At 37.2% G+C, this 19,633-nt stretch overlaps 1 protein-coding gene across 4 annotated transcripts in view; it reads right to left on the reverse strand.

Annotated features, from left to right (window-relative positions):
* Positions 1–1,561: 1,561 nt before the first annotated feature.
* The window catches only part of PLEKHA1 (pleckstrin homology domain containing A1), a 59,140-nt gene continuing 41,068 nt past the window's right edge, over positions 1,562–19,633 (reverse strand). Inside the window, exons 7-13 of one of the 4 annotated variants that reach the window (XM_079900305.1) lie at positions 14,835–14,978; positions 13,216–13,284; positions 9,683–9,747; positions 9,013–9,076; positions 6,603–6,692; positions 5,318–5,358; positions 1,562–4,010 (exon numbers count right to left, since the gene is read on the reverse strand). In XM_079900305.1, the coding sequence (XP_079756431.1) occupies positions 3,800–4,010; positions 5,318–5,358; positions 6,603–6,692; positions 9,013–9,076; positions 9,683–9,747; positions 13,216–13,284; positions 14,835–14,978 (684 nt within the window). In that variant the 3' untranslated portion in view covers positions 1,562–3,799. Of the gene's footprint in view, positions 4,087–5,287; positions 5,359–6,602; positions 6,693–9,012; positions 9,077–9,682; positions 9,748–13,215; positions 13,285–14,834; positions 14,979–19,633 lie in introns of all 4 variants that reach the window. The other 3 variants (XM_079900304.1, XM_079900306.1, XM_079900303.1) reach the window with 3 other exon arrangements.

The raw sequence follows: 19,633 nt of genomic DNA on the forward strand, positions 1-19,633 counted from the left end.
GAGATAGTACAATATAAACAAAGAATGATTTTCAAGACTTCTACTGAGGCAGCAGTACCATAATGGTTAAGCGCCCAGACCTTGAAATAAAGAAGATTGGATTGTAAACCTAGTGTGATTTTAAACAACTGACTTTTATTTCCAAACCTGTAAAGTAGGAGGTAAATGTGATTCTAAAAAGGCCACAATGAGAGATCCTTGTGATGATGGAATTGTTGTTTCCTGACCATATCAGTATCAATATCCTGGTTATATTATTTTACTGTAGTTTTTCAATGTTATCATTGGGTAAAACTGAGTAAAAAGGGTATACAAGAGCCCTGTATTATTTCTTACAATTACATGGGAATCTACAGTTATCTCCAAATAAAAGGTTTATTAAAGAAGTCATTCACAAATGTTGACTTAAGTTTTATATTAATTTCCAAACTATCCTAGGCAATTACGTATCTTCTCTAATTTTGAGTGAAATAGCGAGATTTCAAATTTAACAATGATGTAACCAGAAGGTGGCGCTATTACTTCATGAATATACCATAGTAAGGCACTATTCACGTTATGTCATAAAAATAAAACGCTAGGATTTCGTCAGTCAAAATTGTAAATGTTAACTCTAATTCAGCAATATTTTCAATACATGTCTTACGTGAGGTTTGACAAAAATACGATTTTCGTTAAGTCATTAAAAAATAACATATACAAATAACCAATTCTGGATCTGCTTCACAGGGAAGTTTGCAAATGGAAAATACGAACCCATCTAAGTGTATTTTTCGCTGCGTCATATGTGGACTGTCAAACCTCCCATGACAAGGAAGATTCTTACCAAGTCTGGTACTAAGCTGGTATGTCATTCCAGTTTTATACAAACATTTCCTGCCTCACCAACTGTTAGAACTTCTGATAAAGACACAGCACTACTTTAACTAGAAGTAAAAAAATGGCTGAGAAAGGGATCTTTTATTTTTTTTTTTTTGGTGAAAGCAACAAAGTTTAGAACTTCCACATTAAAAAAAAAAATAAAAACATTTAAAATACTTCTCAGGGAAAGAAAATTAAGTTGCACCAGTTAATAAAAATTACCAACACAGATATCCTTTATCCAGTTGCATTATTACTAGATGCTGGATACACAGCAAGTGTGGACTACTTGTTACTAATAGTGGGTTTGCAAGAAGCAGCCTCTAATACTTAACAGGGCATTTTTATGAGTGCAGGTCTACAGCTCACCTGGGGATCAGTATGTCCTCTGCACTCATCCTTATTTGTGTCATACCGATCTAACCAATAACCAAACACCGCAAAAGCAGCCTGGATGATTCAAACAATGCTTTGAAGCCAGAATAATTGATTTTGCTTTTGAGAACACGTTTTCTAATTAAGCAAAATAAGCTCTTTTCCCCAAAAAGACTCATGTTTCCTTGTGCAATTTCATATCAAGTTACACCCTTCCAAGTCTACCAAATAATCTGTCCTTAAATTCAAGTCAATTAACCAAACACATTTTGTACTTGTTCTATTTACTTGTTCACACAAGAACTGAACCAGACCAAATGAGAAATAAGTTAGAATTAATTTTGAGCAATTTATTCTCAAGTCATTACAGTGTTCAACCAGTTTGATGTATAAAGATGTCAGACATAAAAGTAAACAATGGGAAGCACACATATATTCCCATTCTGAAAGAAGACATGTTATATATACAGAAAAAAATGCAGCAAATATTAAGGTATTCAAAGTAATTCTTTGACAATTCAGATGTGACATATTTACAGGAAAAGTATAAGTTTTAAAATAATTAAATAATTTTCATAGAATTATAAAAGTATTGAGATAAATATTAGGAGACTCTGACAATCACAAGACCATTTCCCTGTGCTATTTTATACAAGGGTAGTTCTATAAAAAGTCCCAAAATAGAGCTAATATTTTGCCACTATGGAATATATCAAATTACCAATACCAAAATATTAACATGAACATGCAATGTAAAAGCTGTACCAAAGAAAACAGCATTAGGCTCCTGAAATAGCCAACTGTCTACACAAGATTTCTTAGGTGTGTTCATGAAAAAAGAGCTTTCTAAAGGAGCTGCTGTAATGGATGTATCTGCAGAGAAAGCGATAACTACTTCAAACCTTTTCATTCTATCATTCTCAAGTGTAGCTGCAAAAAAGGAAGAATCTAAATACAACTTCTAAAAATATTAGCTTATGAATAAAAATGCTGAGTGGTGCATTCTTGATGCATTCGGATTTTTAAAGTGATGCTATGATAATTCTAGTATAATAGACAGTAACCTCTGGACCCCACGACTGTAATAAGAAATCCACCCTCCCCTCTCTTTCTCAAACAAGAAGTCATCTTAGAAAACGAAAAGGAGAAACAGTGACATTTATGAATTCAAAACAACACAGTACTGTAATACGGCAAAATATCATAAAAATAGCAGCATGTGAAATTCAAGACTATTTTCTTAAAGCAAATGTTTAAGAATGAACCGTAAAAACAGTACTTGGTCAAACTGGTCTATTACTCAACACCTGAAACTAACGATCTTTTAGAGAGGTGCTTATACTTATGATATCCCCATGATTAAATGTAAAGTCAAATATGTGTTTTAAAACATATATTGCACAGATAGTAGAATAACAACATTCTGGTATCTCTAACACAAAATGGTATGTTATTTAGTACATTAACCTATGCTACTGAAAATTAATTTTATCCTAATAGTTTAAAACCAATCATGTAGGGGTTCTGAGCACATTAATCTCAAAATATTCCTAAACAAGATGAAAAAACACAGGCACTTGAATACAGGCTATTAGTGACAAAACACAGAGGTTACAATCGCATGACTAAGGGCAGTATGTCTTTACACATAAACTTGAGGTCTTTCACTGATCCAAATATAGAAATAAGAACTATTTTACAAAACTCTGACAAGAAAATCAGATCTCCAAGAAATTTCGTATCAAATAATTTTCACTGAATAAAGCAATGACTGCTGCACGTCTTAAGCTTTTACAAATAAATGTCCGAGATACGGTTGTTTGAATTTTAATTCTCCCCTTTTCTCCATCCCAGTACAACACACGACCCTCACTAACTGTCCAATAATATCCTCTACGCAAAACTCACAGCTCACCTTGAGACCCAGAGCATCAAACATGGCTACCATTTCAGAACTGTCCACACTGCACTGTAAATGTTACAGCACCACAGACGTCATGAGTTTAGATCCTTTTGTCTGGCAATACTCCATTCAATAATATTAACCGGTAAGAATGTGTAGAGATTGAACATTTAATTGGAAGTCACAGTAGCATTTTTAAAACAACCAAAATAATTAATAAGCATTTTTCATGTTTTAAATTGTGAAACATTTAAATTGTCAAATTCGCTTGGAAAAAATATCACACACACTTTTATCATCCCAATGAGAACAAAGCTTCAGACAGCTGATACTGAGATAGTTCGGGCTTTTCTCTTTCTTTCTTTCTTTTTTTAAAGAAATTGCATTGAGTTTGGCCACACCCTAGCTTCTTGGCTTACCAGCTTATAAAGAGAACATCGATGAGGCAGTACACTATATGCATTAAAGCCCTTTCCCCTTTATCATCTTTGGCGAGAAGCCTCTTGAAAGGACACTGAGGGCGGATGAGGCGGGTCAGGCTCCACGTGCTTCCCTCTCACACATCGCTGACTGGAAGGCTTGCGTCATCCAAGTCCACGGGGTCACAATCTTGTTCCTGAGGGCCATTTTCACTTTGAGGTTTTAGCAGAGCTTGTTCAGTCACTTTGGTAGCTGGTTCTCTTGGAGAGACAGTCTGGACCTTGAAGTTCCCTGGCTTGACCTTGGCAAGAGATTCGTAAAATCCTCGCTTCTCCAGGGAAAAGCTTGAGACCAGAGAGTCGCTGCGAGAGGCTGTGGATCGCGGGGTGGCTGCTGTGACACCGGCAGAGAGGAGAGCGTGTTTGGGTTCGGAAGGACAGCGGGAATGCTCCTGCAAAGAGGGGTGCTGATCAGACACGGGCAATCATTAACGGCAAGGCTAGTAACTCAGTGTGAGACTTTATTCTCTGAAAAACAAACAGAACAAAACACACACACACAGAGCAGAAGCATGAGCCATGCAGCGTACATGTGCAAGTTCCTACCCAAAGCAATGCAGTTTTAGGAGTGAGTTTAGAGCGCTGACAGCCAACAACCACGCCCAGTAAGAACAACAGTTCTTTTTTCTGAAGCCAAAGTTCGTAGCTGACACTGAAGACTCAGCCTAAAGGGGAATGCAGTGTGCCAACTGCAACTGAACTGTGTTTAACAGCGGGCCTACCAGCTTTACCATTTTATTTAAGAGTTTATTCTCAATAAACACTAGGAATTATCCCACACATTTTAGAAAGATTAAAAAATGAAAATGCAGAATATAAAAATAAAAGGCCATTATCTCTTTAATAAGCAAAACTCAACATTTTTCAAACCTGTTATTTTGTCTGTCAGCCTCACGAACTTAAGTTTTTGGTTCCCTGAATTTCACTGCAACCAATAATATCATAGTCTTTTCACTTCTTATTTAATTGCATTTATTTTTGCATATGGCATACATTCATATGGTTTAAGATTTTAAAGGCAGAGAAGGGTACATATTTAAGCATTTATTAAAACTGTGGTGAAATAATTTCAGTTGTGAATATTAATTTCAATACGCTTCTAACTAAACCAAATCTGAAGACAGCCTGAAATATGACCATTCCAAATGCATTGCCATATAGCTCCTAGTATATTGTGTTCATTTGTGACATTAGTGGCTTTGAAAACAAAGTGCTACAAAGCACTCTAGATTCCCATTAGATGGCTAAATTTCACCTGAGATTTAATACACCATGCACACTATACTAATGTAGAGTTTATCCAATGCATGTGCACCTGTGAGTTTGAGCAAACTGTTACCACAAAGGTGCATTTTAAGTGGTGTAGTATAAAAAATTTCAAAATACAGGAAATACAGAAATTGAAACTTGTGGCAATTCAGTAAATTAAGCTTTAGTAGATATGACTTTTTAAATTAGTAAAGTTGTCTCTTTTTTTATTATTTATTTATTAATATCCGTATCCAACCTGATAACTGTAGTGAAATAGTTTGCGTTAGTGTTGACAAAGTCAGTTATGATAACTGCAGAAGGCAGTTTAGTTAACTCAACTTTCCAGAATCAGTTGTTAAGTAGTGAGTAAGTCCAGGCCCTCTAGTAAGAAGGCACGTTTGCGTGAGAGCCCACATACGTGCTGCATTCCCCAGTTCTGGACGTATACCTCTGTATACAAGGATTCGACAGCCTTCTGGCCTGCCGCATCTGGAACACAGTGCAAAGCTAAGATTAGAGTTAACCTGTACTGGAGGGGGGGAAGAGAAAGTTCCGCTGATAGTTACAGCTTAGAGAGTCCAATCTGCCCCCACCACAAAGCACAAAACACAAACGCCCTTCTCCAACTTTTCCTCTTCCCAACAGACATTGTTTTTGCAGAGAGTCTCATACTTGACTGCTGAAAAGGTCACATAAAACACAGGCAGTTACAAAATTAACACCTATGAAAATAATTTCTGAGACATTCCAAACAGGATACAAGAAGAATAACTTTAAAAGTGAGAAAAATGGATTTGTATTTCCTGATCTAGAGTCATTTCTAACAAGAAACGATTAAAAGACAATATTACTGCAATACTAGAAATGCAGGAAAATACTGGAAGTGCAGACTATCCAGCATCAATGAGTCTAGATACTAAAGGCTCTCATGCTCCACGTTAGACCACCTTCTGCAGACCAATGTGCTGCACTTCAAGGCGATTGAAAGTTCTTCATTCCTTAGTAGAATTTGTATTTTCAGATCAGAGATCAGTGGCCAAAGTATTCCAAAGCTAAATCTTATTCCTATATGATGAACTTGTACATGATAAATTAAAAAGTAAAGACATTTTCCTTACTGAGAATGTTTAGCTGTTTTAATTTTATTATTATACTACCAAAAAGATAATTAAGATAGTAAAAAGCAGCCTTTTAAATTAACCTAGTAAAAAATGAGAATGAAATGGAAAATACTGACTGAGAACACTAGATTCTATTTAAAGTTCCAGCTGCTCAACTGTCTTCCAGCACTAGTGAGGCAAAAACCTAAACTGAAATCATAGGAAGCAAAAAGGAAATTGAGACCTTCACAAAACTGTGTAATGCTACAACTAAAGGTGCCTCACATGATTAGGCCAAATACCATACTAAGAATTGGTAAAATTATACCAAATCTGGACCTACTGACAAGTAAGAACTCCTAAAACAAAACAAGGAAATGTTCATTCTTTAGTTGCCCTGCTTGTGCATTTAAGACAATACAATGCACAGAAAGTTATGTATACATAACACTACAGGAAGCATTAAATTAGAAATGCATTATTTTTTTTGCAAGTCCAATTGGTATGAAAGTCAACATGCAGATAAATCTCAAAACAGAAAGAAACTGAAAGGATTAGGGGGAGAGGAAGAAAAATAACTTGACAGGATCAGGGGACCCAAGGGAGTATCACCCCAGAGAACAGGAAACATACAGAAGACGCTGATCTGCCAGGTCCCCGCTGTGCTACAATGGCACCAGAGACTGCTTTAATCCAACTGTGCATCTCTTCAGGGCTATCAGCCTAAGGGGAAGGAAGGATTCATTCAATTTTTCCTCAAAATCAGCTCCTATGTCTATAAATCCAATGTATTCATTTTGGTAATTAACAGTGTCAACAACAAAATCATTCTAAGGCAATGGTTTCCAAAAACTTTTAGAAATCACTTTTTTAAACCAGGTTTTGCTGGGTAACTTACAGAGATGTAAGTTGGGCATGTAATGTTTTAAGATGAGACACATCAAAAAGTGTCAATATGGGGCTTCCCCGGTGGCGCAATGGTTGAGAGTCTGCCTGCCGATGCAGGGGACATGGGTTCGTGCCCTGGTCCGGGAAGATCCCACGTGCCGCAGAGCGGCTAGGCCCGTGAGCCATGGCCGCTGGGCCTGTGCATCCAGAGCCTGTGCTCCGCAAAGGGAGAGGCCACAACAGTGAGAGGCCCGTGTACCGCAAAAAAAAAAAAAAAAAAAAAAAAAAAGTGTCAATATGAATAATTATGGAGAGAAAACAAGAAGAGGAAGAAGTCAAAGAAAGATCTTCTCATTTCTACTGCTATATTGTTTGAATTTTCAAGATGAATATTTATGTAATTGTGCAGTTAAAAATCCACTGTGACATCATTTTATATGTTATTTTTCTAAAAATAATTTCTAGGGCTTCCCTGGTGGCACAGTGGTTGAGAGTCCACCTGCCGATGCAGGGGACACGGGTTCGTGCCCCGGTCCGGGAAGATCCCACGTGCCGTGGAGCGGCTGGGCCCGTGAGCCATGGCCGCTGAGCCTGCGCGTCCGGAGCCTGTGCTCCGCAACGGGAGAGGCCACAACAGTGAGCGGCCTGTGTACCGCAAAAAATAAATAAATAAAATAATAATTTCTAACAATACCCTAAATCATCATATTCCAAAGCATCATCTTCCTTGATAGGACCATGACTTCCAATGTGAATTAAAAACCTTACTATGACTTTAATCCAATTAAACAAGGCCCTCAGAGGGGTGGAGAGGTACTGCCCTTTACTTCTGGATTCTACTATCTAGTAGTTTAAAAATTTTAAAGATACAAGTAATATTTTTGAACCAATGATATTAACAAAGAGTTTTTAAAAGGAAAAACTCAAAGTAGGCAAAGGCAGAGTATACTTTCATTCACTACAAACAGGAGCACCAGTCTAGAAGTCAATTTGGCAAAATAAAGAGGTTTAAAAAAGCTCACGCTCTGATAGTTATCCTCGATCTAAAAACGTATTGTAAAGAAGTAAGAAATTCAGGCAAATTTATGCACAAAATGTGCACTATCACATTAAATCACAGTAAATGTACAAAAACTATGTAAATGAGTGATCAGTAACAGTACAGTAGAGAAACAGTTTAATTGTGAAACATTCATATAAGAGAGCATAGCTCTAAAAGGTTTTCAGAGAATTGGTTTTTTGTGTGTGTGTGTGTGGTACGTGGGCCTCTCACTGTTGTGGCCTCTCCCGCTGCGGAGCACAGGCTCCGGACGTGCAGGCTCAGCGGCCATGGCTCACGGGCCCAGCTGCTCTGCGGCATGTGGGATCTTCCCGGACCGGGGCACGAACCCGTGTCCCCTGCATCAGCAGGTGGACTCTCAACCACTGCGTCACCAGGGAAGCCCAAGAGAATTTTCGACGTAGAAAAAAATGACTATAATATAGTAAACAAATAGGATATAACACTATATTGATATCATATAATCCCATTTGTTATAAAAAGATATGCTCTAATAAAGGAAAAAAAAAAGAATGGTTGCCTGAATGTGGAATTCTACATGGTTTATAAAACATTTTTTCTTCATATTTCTGTATTTTCTAAATTTTCTGCAATAAGCATATGTAGTAACTTTTATAAAACAAAACCAAATGTTCTTTTAAAAAACTTCTAATCTAAATAAATGTGTTAAGTAAAAAGTGTATTTTAAACTTAAACATAGGATACTATCTACCATTAGTGAAATGATACGATATACTGTGTACTTTTATTATGGATATTCGAGCCCCTCTTCTTATAAAATTACCAAAAGGTGATATAATTAAAATTCCAAAGTATGTGCAAAAATAATCCAAATTGAAAGTACACTTAGCATCTAACTTAAATAGCATTTCCCTTCCTCCAAATAAAACTTAATTCCATCAAAGAATACCCCTATTGGCTGAACATATGACCTGCCAATAATCTTATATATAACATTTTTTATTAAATTGGCAATTATATTTGTCATATTTTTTGCTTATTTTTATGAGCAACACATTTATTTATGTTTATTTCACCTCTAAAATTATTTATTTCTTGTTAGGAGGATCTATAATCTCCAAAGAAGTATCCTACCTGCACATAGAAAGTTCGAGACGATGTTACAATTTCAAAGAGGTTGTCTCTCATCATTATGTCACTGTTAACAAAAAAAATTTTCCAATTGTACTTAAATAGCAGTTGTTTGATAGTTTCCTTTCACTTCTTTACCCAGTACCAAATATGTGTCAATGAGAAAATAAATATTAGAGATAAAATACTGATTTAATTGAGAAATACTAAGTGATCGTTTTCCAATTTATTTTTGCATTAAATTTTACATATTTTATATAGTTGTATGTATTTTTAGAAAGGTTCATAAAACAACTTTAAAATTCAAAGTTTTCAACTGTGAAGAAATCAGTTTGCTCAAAGAAACAATGGCACAGTTAACATTCTTACAAAGCTCTATTGCAGCAACCCTGAAATACTAGAATTGATAATACATCAATTTGTCAAATACGATAGCTGTTCACTTTAAATTTTGTCCTTTCCATTAATAAGCTTAAGAACTGTTTCCTAATTTGTAGTTTTCAAACAAAAAAATCTCAATACTCTGTTTCATCTGAAGGTTTGGAAAGTTTTAGCATAACCCACTAGCAATAACACAGAAAAATATCATCTGTAAGTACATCAATTAAACTAAGGAATTATATATTGTGTAATAATAAGTTGTGTCAGACACCAAGTCAGAGGTGGTGCTTACCTCTGCTTACATTCCTGGACTTTATGAACCTCTTTAAGTGGTATTACGCGGAGAGGTTCCTTTTCCTGTCAAAAAAAGCAAATAAACAGATACATGACATATATTCTTAAAATGCTTTTAAGCATTAGTTGTTTTATTTAGAGGTCTATGCGAAAATCATGCTTCTTTCCTGAAGCACATCTAAGACATAAATCTACCTTCTTGAACCATCCAGCATCAGAATAGCTCAAATACTATAACCTGATACACACTGTGATTTGAAACAAGGAAACTGGCATATAACCCATGTTCACATTATTTATGCGCTAAATGACGGTGTAGCTTATTAAAAACCATTAACCACCAGACTTTTCCTTGGTGAACCCCTATATACCCAGTAAGTGGAGTACTTCCTATTTTGGAATGTTATTTTCATACAGAGGGTACCAGAGTAGTGAATACCCAGCTTCTTTGAGTTAAATTTGTCATTTTAGGAATATCACTTTTATATGAACACATCATTTTAACAAGCACAATTTATTAAACATTTACTAAGTGCCGGGACATCTGCTATGTTTTAAATGTGTTATCTCACTTTCCACAACCCTAGAATACATGCACTATTACTCACCTGAGGAAACAGGATTAGCCATATTAAGTACCTCACCTAAGGTTACAAAACTAGATATAAGGTTCACACATAAGATATAACTAGCTCCTAGTTAGCACAGTACTTACAGTAAACATTTCATGAAATACTATACACTGTATTTCACTGAAAACGACACCATGAGTTTAAGACATACCATTACTTTATGCAGTACTAAGAAAATAATTAAACCATGGCTGAACACTTTTTTAAAACCAAAATCTATTTTTTAAGTTTTAGAAAGTAACTCATTTGCAGGTAAGCTCTAGGACGGCCTCTTCATCTGCGTGGCTCTGGCCGCCCACACTGGTTGCCACTCCAGACACTCCTTCCTGCTCCTGCACCACCACCTGGGACACCTGCACTGATGTGCCTCGCCTAGAAAATTTACATCTGAATTGTAAGGAACTGATGGGAGGAAAAGAGGGAAAACAGGGTGACGAAGGATCCCCCAACTTTTAAGGTTCTTTACATATTACAGATATTAATGTTTTATCTGTGATATATGTTATTAAATATTTTCTCCAGTTTTTCTTGTCTGCTGAAATCTTTTATACCTACTGAAAGAAACTTTTAAATTCTTATCTTTCAGAGAAACATACAAAAATATTTACAGATGAAATGATATGCCTAATATTTGCTTCAAAATAGGAAGGGAGAAGTAGGTGGTGGTACAGAAGAAACAAAACTAGTCATGTGTTGATAATTATGAGATCTGGGTGATGGCTATATAGGGGTTCAGAATACTATTCTATCTATTTACTTTATGTTCAAACTTTTCCATGATCAAAAGGTTTTGTAAAAGAGCCCTTTTATACTTTAAACATCAACTTTTATCATATATTATCCTTGAGCATATATAAAAATAGGCAAAATAAATGGGTTAAGGTTTTTTAAAACCTCACATTCAGACCCCAGCTCACTTTCTGACTAGAAGCCATCAATCGCAGTGCTTTTCACTCCATACTATTCTCTGGGCCAGAAAGAGCACTGGTGATACTACAGCATTTCCTAAGAATCTCCCACTGTGTCCCTGAGATTTTCTTCCAGCTGCCAGCACCCTTTTCTGCAGGTTTTGGTCCTGGTGTCTTCTGATCTTACCCAAAGGTGCTGTGCACACACAGGCAATGACAACACAGCACAGCTGCTGCCTGGCTCCCTCACCTTCAGCATCCCTAAGAGACCTGAAGATTTCAGAAATGTTAAAACGGGGGGAGGGGATGTGCATCTTAGTAACTGACAAAGGTCAATAATTATATTTAAAGTGTTCAGCTTTATCTGTGTTTGCTAAATACTTAACATATTCCTGAATACACATAATATAATTTCCCTACCTCCTATGATAGTTCAAGTATTCTTTCATCTCAAACTTTATAGCATAATATCCACATGCAGGTTTTCAAATTATAGTAAATATTTCTATAATAGTTCTTGTCTCATTATAACTACTGTGGATGACAAGGGGACATGTCAATTTCTCTGGTAAAACTGAACTCCTGAAGGCCAGAACATCACTGACTGCCCTCTTTATTCCCAGTTCCCAGTGCACCAGGGCCATGGAGAGCTCAATGAACGTCTGGTGCAGGAAGGACTCCTCCCAGAGGACTGGCATTAACCGAAAGCAACGAATCAACCTGCCAACCAAGCACAAGGGTAGCTTCTGAGACACCAAGGCTGGTACTTTTCGAACCAAATAACTACTGCTTCCAACTGAGGCTCTTAGGTTTTGAAGTCTAAGAAAGGGTCCCATGCTAAAATGGCTATTCTTGTTATGCTATTTCATTTTTTTATTCATTCAAAAACACTTATTGATTATTTTCTAAGTACCAGGTGCTGTGTTCATAAAAGGGTACAAAAGAGAATCTTTGCTCTCAAGAAGCTCATGCAATTAACTGGTAAAGACAAGTATGCAAACAATTACAAAAGCCAGTGGGAAGTATCATGACAGGTGTGGGCATCAGCTTCCATGTATGTAAAGAGAAGCCACGAAATCCAGAGTCCAAAAGCCTTCCAGAAGAACAGACACCTGAGATGAATCTTAAACATTCCCTTCCTATTCTCCAGTGCTCTGCTGTCCAATAGAGTAGCCACTAGCTACGTGTAACTACTTGAATTTAAATTAACGAATACCAGATACAACCGGCTTTACTTTTAAAGTTAAATACGGTCAGGCTCCTCAGTCGCACTAGCCATAGTTCCAGTGCTCAAGAGCCACATGTAACCAGCAGACGTGGCCAATGCAGATAATGGAACATTCCCATCAGTGCAGAGTTCAGCTGGACAGTGCTGCTCTGGTACCGTCATTCAAATAAAACGTATGGTTCCCCCCTCAAATGTCCCATAAAAAGAAGAGGTAGGATCGCACTCAATTTATCCAACAATCTATTGCAGAGCTCAGTCACACGACAGGAGTATTTTAAATAAGGATGTTACTCAAACAAGTGAAAGATGGACCTTCAATCTTTGATTCTACCTTCAGATAGGACAAAAATATCTTATATGAAGAAACTTAAAAGTCAATCTGAAATGGAAAAGAAAATATCAAGAGAGGGCAGGGAAGAGAAGGCAGAAATCAGAGGGTCAAATGTTGACTTTCAGAGACTTAATTCTTTCTACCACCTCCTCCAATGCCTTCAGAGGAAATCTGTAGACTGAGGGGTTCTGATATTTTTAATTCTTTCAAGGTAGAATGCCTTTGAAGATACACTCTTTTTATTTAAGATGTATTTAACAAAAATATCATTAACCAAAAGCATCACAACAAAATAAACTGAACTGCATATACCTCTCAAAACCAGATTTTAATTATTTTAAAAATAGAAAACAGGACAAGAAATTATATAATCACCACAGTGTAACACTTGTCAAACATTTTTAAAGCAACATTCATGACTCAGCAACATACCAGTTCAGATTTGAAGTAGCCTATTGTGTTTTCATCCAATTGAAAATATCTTCTCTTCCAGTTTTTCATCTATCAGAGATGAACACAGACATAAAACTTCTGTTTCTAAGAATGTCAAATGTTAATAACAACTTAATTATTCTGATATGAACCCACAATCAGAAATGTCAAGCACTGGAAAACCTTACTACCATCCCTTAGTGAGGAGATACAGGAAATTTCATCTCTTTTGCTACTCAGGCCTTGAACTCCTAATTCAACTCTGGTGGCTGGCTTTCAGCTCTTACTGTATGATTTTATAATATGGTCTTATTTTTTTTATGCTCTAAAAGTTAAAAAAAAAAAAGGCACTTCCCCATCCCCCACAAAGTAAATGCCACCAAGAGTTCAACAGCAAGCACAGGAAATGTTGTTAAACCACATGAAGCTTCTCGTCTGTAAAATGCATGAATCCTTCTACAGGTACTTTATAACACTAAGAAGGAAAGCAACACGTATTTAATAAAGTGAATATGCTTTGTACAAATATCTTCCGTCAATGAAATATAGCTTTTGTGAAAGTACTTCAATATCTCTAAGGGTTAGTTAGTATTTTGGATTTAAGAGTAAAACAAAAAGAAAGGAATGTCTCTTTAAAAGCCCTAATTAACACTCGACCTGATGAGAATTCTGATTTTACCCGTAGACATGCTGGAATGAAAAACCTTCAGCCCTTACCTTCATTTCCCTTAGCCTAAAGAAGATCACACAATTAGAGCTGAAAGAACCTTCCTCTGGCTGACCTAAGCTAATCAGACTTGCCAGGAGTGATGTGAGGTCAAGCAGAACCGCCAGTAGACATTTAAGTACTTCCTTAACTCACAGAAATTTTTAAAATTTTATTTTTAAACTTTGAAGTTTATTTTCTCATGAAAGTCTATAGATTTAGTTCACATTTTAGAAAGGTATTCTGGATTCATAAACACTGGTAAATTTACTTGCTCTTCCCACAATTCACCATTATGGATCTGGTTGTGTGAGAATATCTGGGCCAAGAGGTAATAGCTCTTACTAAGGACCAGGTGCTATGCTAAGTGCTTTCTATTTATATCTTTCAAAAAAGACCTCTGGATGGTAGGTTTTATAATATAATTTTCCATAAAAAGAAACTGAGAGCCTGAGAGGTTAAGTAAGTAGCCCAAGGTCTCAGTGTTTTCAACTGGGGTCGCCCAACCCCGTATCAAGTAAGTGACCCTTCCACACCCTGCTCCCCTGGTCTCCCCTTTCCTGCCAATCTCCCTACTAGAGCTCCCTTTCCCTGACCTATTCCCAAGGGGGGTAAAAAAATCAACAGAAAAACTTTCTGGAATAAATTTAAGCTGTTAGGAAGCTCAGTTAAAATTGAAGGTTAGTGGTAATAAGCATTAACTTATCCAGCCACCCACAGACCAAGAAAATAATAGCACTGAGTTTTGAACACAGAATAACCCCTATTCTATCCGATGACTCCTGGTCAGTAAGCTGGTCTTTCACTTTGGATCTTTCAAAAAACAAAGCAAACCCTAACCCTAACCCATTTTGAGAGTTTGCTAATATATACTCATTTTTCATTACTTCACATATTTTGTTAAACTACTCACCACTGCTCCTTGTTTTACACAATATCCAGCTTTGATAACTGCACTATCTGAAGATGGTTTAGGAGTAAAGTAAGGAAGATGGCTTTGTGACCGCTTCAAATTATTTCTGTCAATACTTTCACCACATTCATTTACTTCTTCTTTCTAAAATGAAGCAAAATAAAGATATTCCTTTTTTGCTTGTTTACCTTCAAAGCATACTTGTAGTTCACGGTGTCATTCTAGTAGAAAAATCTTAAAATCCATCTTAGTTCAGTTAGAAACACGGATCTTGGAGTAAAGAGTTTTCTAATTAATTTGAGATACTTAATCATAACTTTCAATACCACTGATTAAACCACAGATTTCTATTTCTCTTTTTCTGCAAAAGTCCTGCCACCAGTGTTTTTTGGTTTTTGTTTTGCTGGGGGGGGGCGCTGGATGGGGGGGTATAACTTTTAATTTTGAAATAATTATAAAGATTCACAGGAAGTTGTAAAAAACCAATGTACAGGAGGTCCTATGTACCCTTCAACCGGTTTCCCTCAACAGGGAAACTGTATAACTATAGCACATTATCAAAACTGACACCGAAACATTTTGCAGACCTTATTCATATCTCACCCGTTTTACATGCATTCATTGTCTCTGTATATATCATTCTATGCAATTTTATTGCCAGATCTGTGTAACCACCACCAGCGCCAATGTACAGAGTGTTCACGATAGGATCCCCTGGGCTACCCCTTTAGAGCTTCTATCCCCAGTTCCTTGGCAGCCGCTAATTTGTTCTCCATCTTTATTATTCTGACATTTAGAGAATTTCACATAAATGGAATCATACAGTAGGTGAGCTTTTGAGATGGTCTTTTTTCACTCTGCATTCACTTTGGAGATTCATCCAGGTTGGTCCTTGTACCAACCGTCTGACCCTTCTCATTGAGAGTAGTATGCATGGTTTGGACGTACCACTGGCTAATTCACCCACTGAAATGGCACTTGGGCTGTTACCACATTTGGGCTATTAGGAATAACGCTGCTGTGAACATTCACGCTGTTTCCGTGTGAACATAAGTCTTCATTTCTTTAGGATAAATGCCTAGGAGTGCAAATCCTAGGTTAATACACTGATTGCAAGTTTACTTTTATAAAGAACTGCTAAACTCTTTTCAGAGTGGCTGTACAATTCTACATTCCCACCAGTTATGTATGAGTGATTCAGTTTCTCCTCATCTTTGTCAGCATTTGTGTTATCATTAATTTTTAGTTGAGTCATTCTGATAGCTATATGGTGATATCTCATTGCGGTCTTAATTTGCATTTCCTTACTGGCTAATGATGGTGAATATCCTTCCTAGCACTTATTTGCCACCTGTGTATCTTTTATCTTTTTTTTTTTTTTTGCGGTACGCGGGCCTCTCACTGCTGTGGCCTCTCCCGCTGCGGAGCACAGGCTCCGGACGCGCAGGCTCAGCGGCCGTGGCTCACAGGCCCAGCCGCTTTGCGGCACGTGGGATCTCCCCAGACCGGGGCATGAACCCGTGTCCCCTGCATCAGCAGGCGGACTCCCAACCACTGCGCCACCAGGGAAGCCCGTATCTTTTATCTCTTGATGAAATCTCTGTTCATGAATTTTGCCCATTTTCTAACTGGACTGTTTGGTATTTTTACTATTGAGTTTTGATATAGTTCTTTATATATTCTAGATACAAGTGCTTTGTTGTATATGCGGTTTTACAAATATTTTCTCCCAGCATGGTGCTTTTCTTTTCATCCTCAACAGACAAAACGTTTTTAATGTTGATAAGGTTCAATTTATCAATTTTTTCCCTTTATATAGATTGTGCTTTTGATGTCCAGTCTATAAACTCTTCACCTAGTCCTAGATCCTCAAGATTTTCTCCTTTGCTATTTTCTAAAAGTTTCACAGTTTTAATTTTTTTTTAACAGTTCAGTCCAGTGCTTTTAAAAGCCTGACTATACACAGTTTTCATGTTCCCCAAAGCATTGGCCTGCTGTTTATTTATAACGTACAACACAGGTGACAATCTATTCTACAAATCAACCAAAGGTGTATTTTCAAGAACTCCTAAATCTCAAGAGAAAAACTAAGTACTCAAGTCATATCTTAGGGAATTTTCAATCTGTTCTACATTTAGACAGGTCAACAGCACTAATTATGTACTTAACTTTGTAATCCTAGCACTTAACCTGCTAAACCAATAGTTACTGAATAAATTAATCATGCAAATGAGATGTCATTTTGTTACTGTTATCTGAATGCTTTTATAATGAGTAAATACTACTTTAAATAAACTATATTGTAAAATGATAAAGCAATACAATTCTTTGGGATCTTTTTAATATTGCACCTGCCATACGCTCTTAGAACCTACTGAATAATCGATATCAAAATTAAAACACAAATCTTAATTCTATACAAAATTAAGACAGCCACAGGTACAAACAACTACAATATCTTAATACAACTAAAGACAAATTGTCTTAGCTCTTCTATCAACACAAGACATAATACAGGTGAAAGCAGCTTAGTCTAGCTCTATCTTAACCAGAAGTCTTACAGGTTAAAATCGTTACTTTTTTAAAAAAGTAAATACACACACACACAAATTCCTAGTTTATTTTTTATCCAACTTTGGTGAAAAATGTAACCTCCCATTAGGGCAGGGAATTTTTGCTCATTAGTACATATATCCTCTGTCTAGCATAAAGAAAGCACTCAATAATTAATTAACTAATAAGGCTTTTAAGTACAAAAAGGCACACAGGTAATGAAAATGCCTAACATTGGCAATATCAATTAATTACCTTAAAATTCTTAGTTTCTCAATTGCCAGTAATTTAATTTGCATTACAAACTCATTTACTTAAGAGCAACCCAAGAAATTTAAGTGCATACAAATTTTAATTTCATCAAAAACTTTAAAATAAATTTATATTTTCCATAATACCCAAGAGTAAGAATTAACTCAGCATACCAGTACTTTGGGGATAGAACTGACTTAAAATTCCAGTCTTCTGTTTAGTTCATCTAGGCCAGGTTGTAGAAAAACAGGTTTAAAAAATTACACATATTTACAAATACTTTGACTTGGCAATTTTCCCTCCAGGAGTTTATCCTTTAAAACATATTATCTATGGCTCTAAAGTTTATGCTACAAGCATGTTCATCAAAGCATTTACGAGATAATGGAAAATATCTCATTGCCCCCACCTGCCCCATACTTCCTGGCACAGGGCTCCTAAAACCCTTGTAATTTCCTAAGTGATAAGAGCACTGGAAGCATCTTTTGTGCTAATATTTGGTCTTTGACCCTGCTTCCTGACAAAGAGTTCATAAATTCCTTGGAATTTCCTGGGTGACAGCATGTCTTTTGTTCTAATAAGGTGACTCTTGGTGGACTCCTGAATGGGGGACAGTCACCAGAAAGACCAAGTCATGATTAAAGGCTTGGAATTTTCAGCCCCATTCCCTACTCTCTAGAGAGGGGAGAGGGCTGGAAACAGAGTGGATGATCAATCATGCCTACGTGATGACGCCTCCATAAAAATCCCTACAATATGGAATTCAGAAAGCTTCTGCGTTAGTGAATTAACGGAGGTACTGGGAGAATGGTGCACCCAGAGAAGGCATGGAAGCTCCACACCCCTTCCCACATACCTTCCCCTACACACCTCTTCTATCTGAATGTTCATCTGTATCCTTTATCATATCCTTTTACAATAAACAGGTATACAGTAATTAAACTGTTTTCCTAAGTTCTGTGAGCTGCTTTAGCAAACTAATTGAACCCAATAAGGGGGCCACAGGAACCTCGAATTTATAGCCCATCAGTCAGAAGCACAGGTAACAACGTGGACTTACGACTGACATCTGAAGGGGGTGGAGGGGCAGTCCTGTGGGACTGAGCCCTTCACCTGTGGAATCCAGATAGGCAGTGTCAGAATTGAGATAAATTGTCGGACACCCAGCTGGTGTCACAGCATTGCTTGTGTAGGGGAAAAAACCCACTCATTTCGTGTCAGAAGCGTTGTGAGTGTAGCAGTGTGAGAGTACAGGAGAAACACAGGAGGAAGAGCGGGTTTTTCCTACTTCTGTTAGGGGAGCCACTGACCAAAACCGCCCACTCTGGCCAGGCACGATAGTAACCACTTGCGTGAGTTCTTACAACAGGAGGTCCTGGTATGGAACATAGAACTAACAAGCTACCACCAACCAGAAGAATTCGGGAAATGTCAAAAGGACAGAGGAGAAGCCAGTCCGTATACCCTACCAACCTCCCAGAATCCTTCTCACTGGAATTCATCTTGGCTGAGCGATGCACGCGCCACCAGGAAGAACCCTGAGTCAGAGTGATTGTCCAGAGACCACCCCGAAACTAACCCCATCACCATAAACCCTGAGACTGTGAGCCACGTGCAGAGCAGTCCTCCTGGGTTCCCTTACCCTGCCACTCTCCGCCTGGGCGCCCCTTCCCAGTAAAGTTTCTTGCTTTGTCAGCACGTGTGTCTCCTCAGACAATTCATTGCCGGGTGTCAGACAAGAGCCTACTCTTGGGCCCTGGAAGGGGTTCCCCTTCCTACAACACTTACATTGTTTGTAAAAGAAAAAAGGAAAGAGAAGGAAAAAGAACTGTCCAACAACAGAGGGTTTGTAATTTATAGTAAATTCATGGCAAAACTACTACACAGTCATGAAAAATGACATGAAATAATTTTTGATGACTTGGAAAATGTTTGAGATGTAAGTGAAAAAAGCTGTTTACAAAGTATCCCCATTTCTAGGGGCAAAAGTACAA

The sequence above is a fragment of the Stenella coeruleoalba genome (assembly GCF_951394435.1).
Source record: "Stenella coeruleoalba genome assembly, chromosome: 16".
Taxonomy (NCBI): domain Eukaryota; kingdom Metazoa; phylum Chordata; class Mammalia; order Artiodactyla; family Delphinidae; genus Stenella; species Stenella coeruleoalba.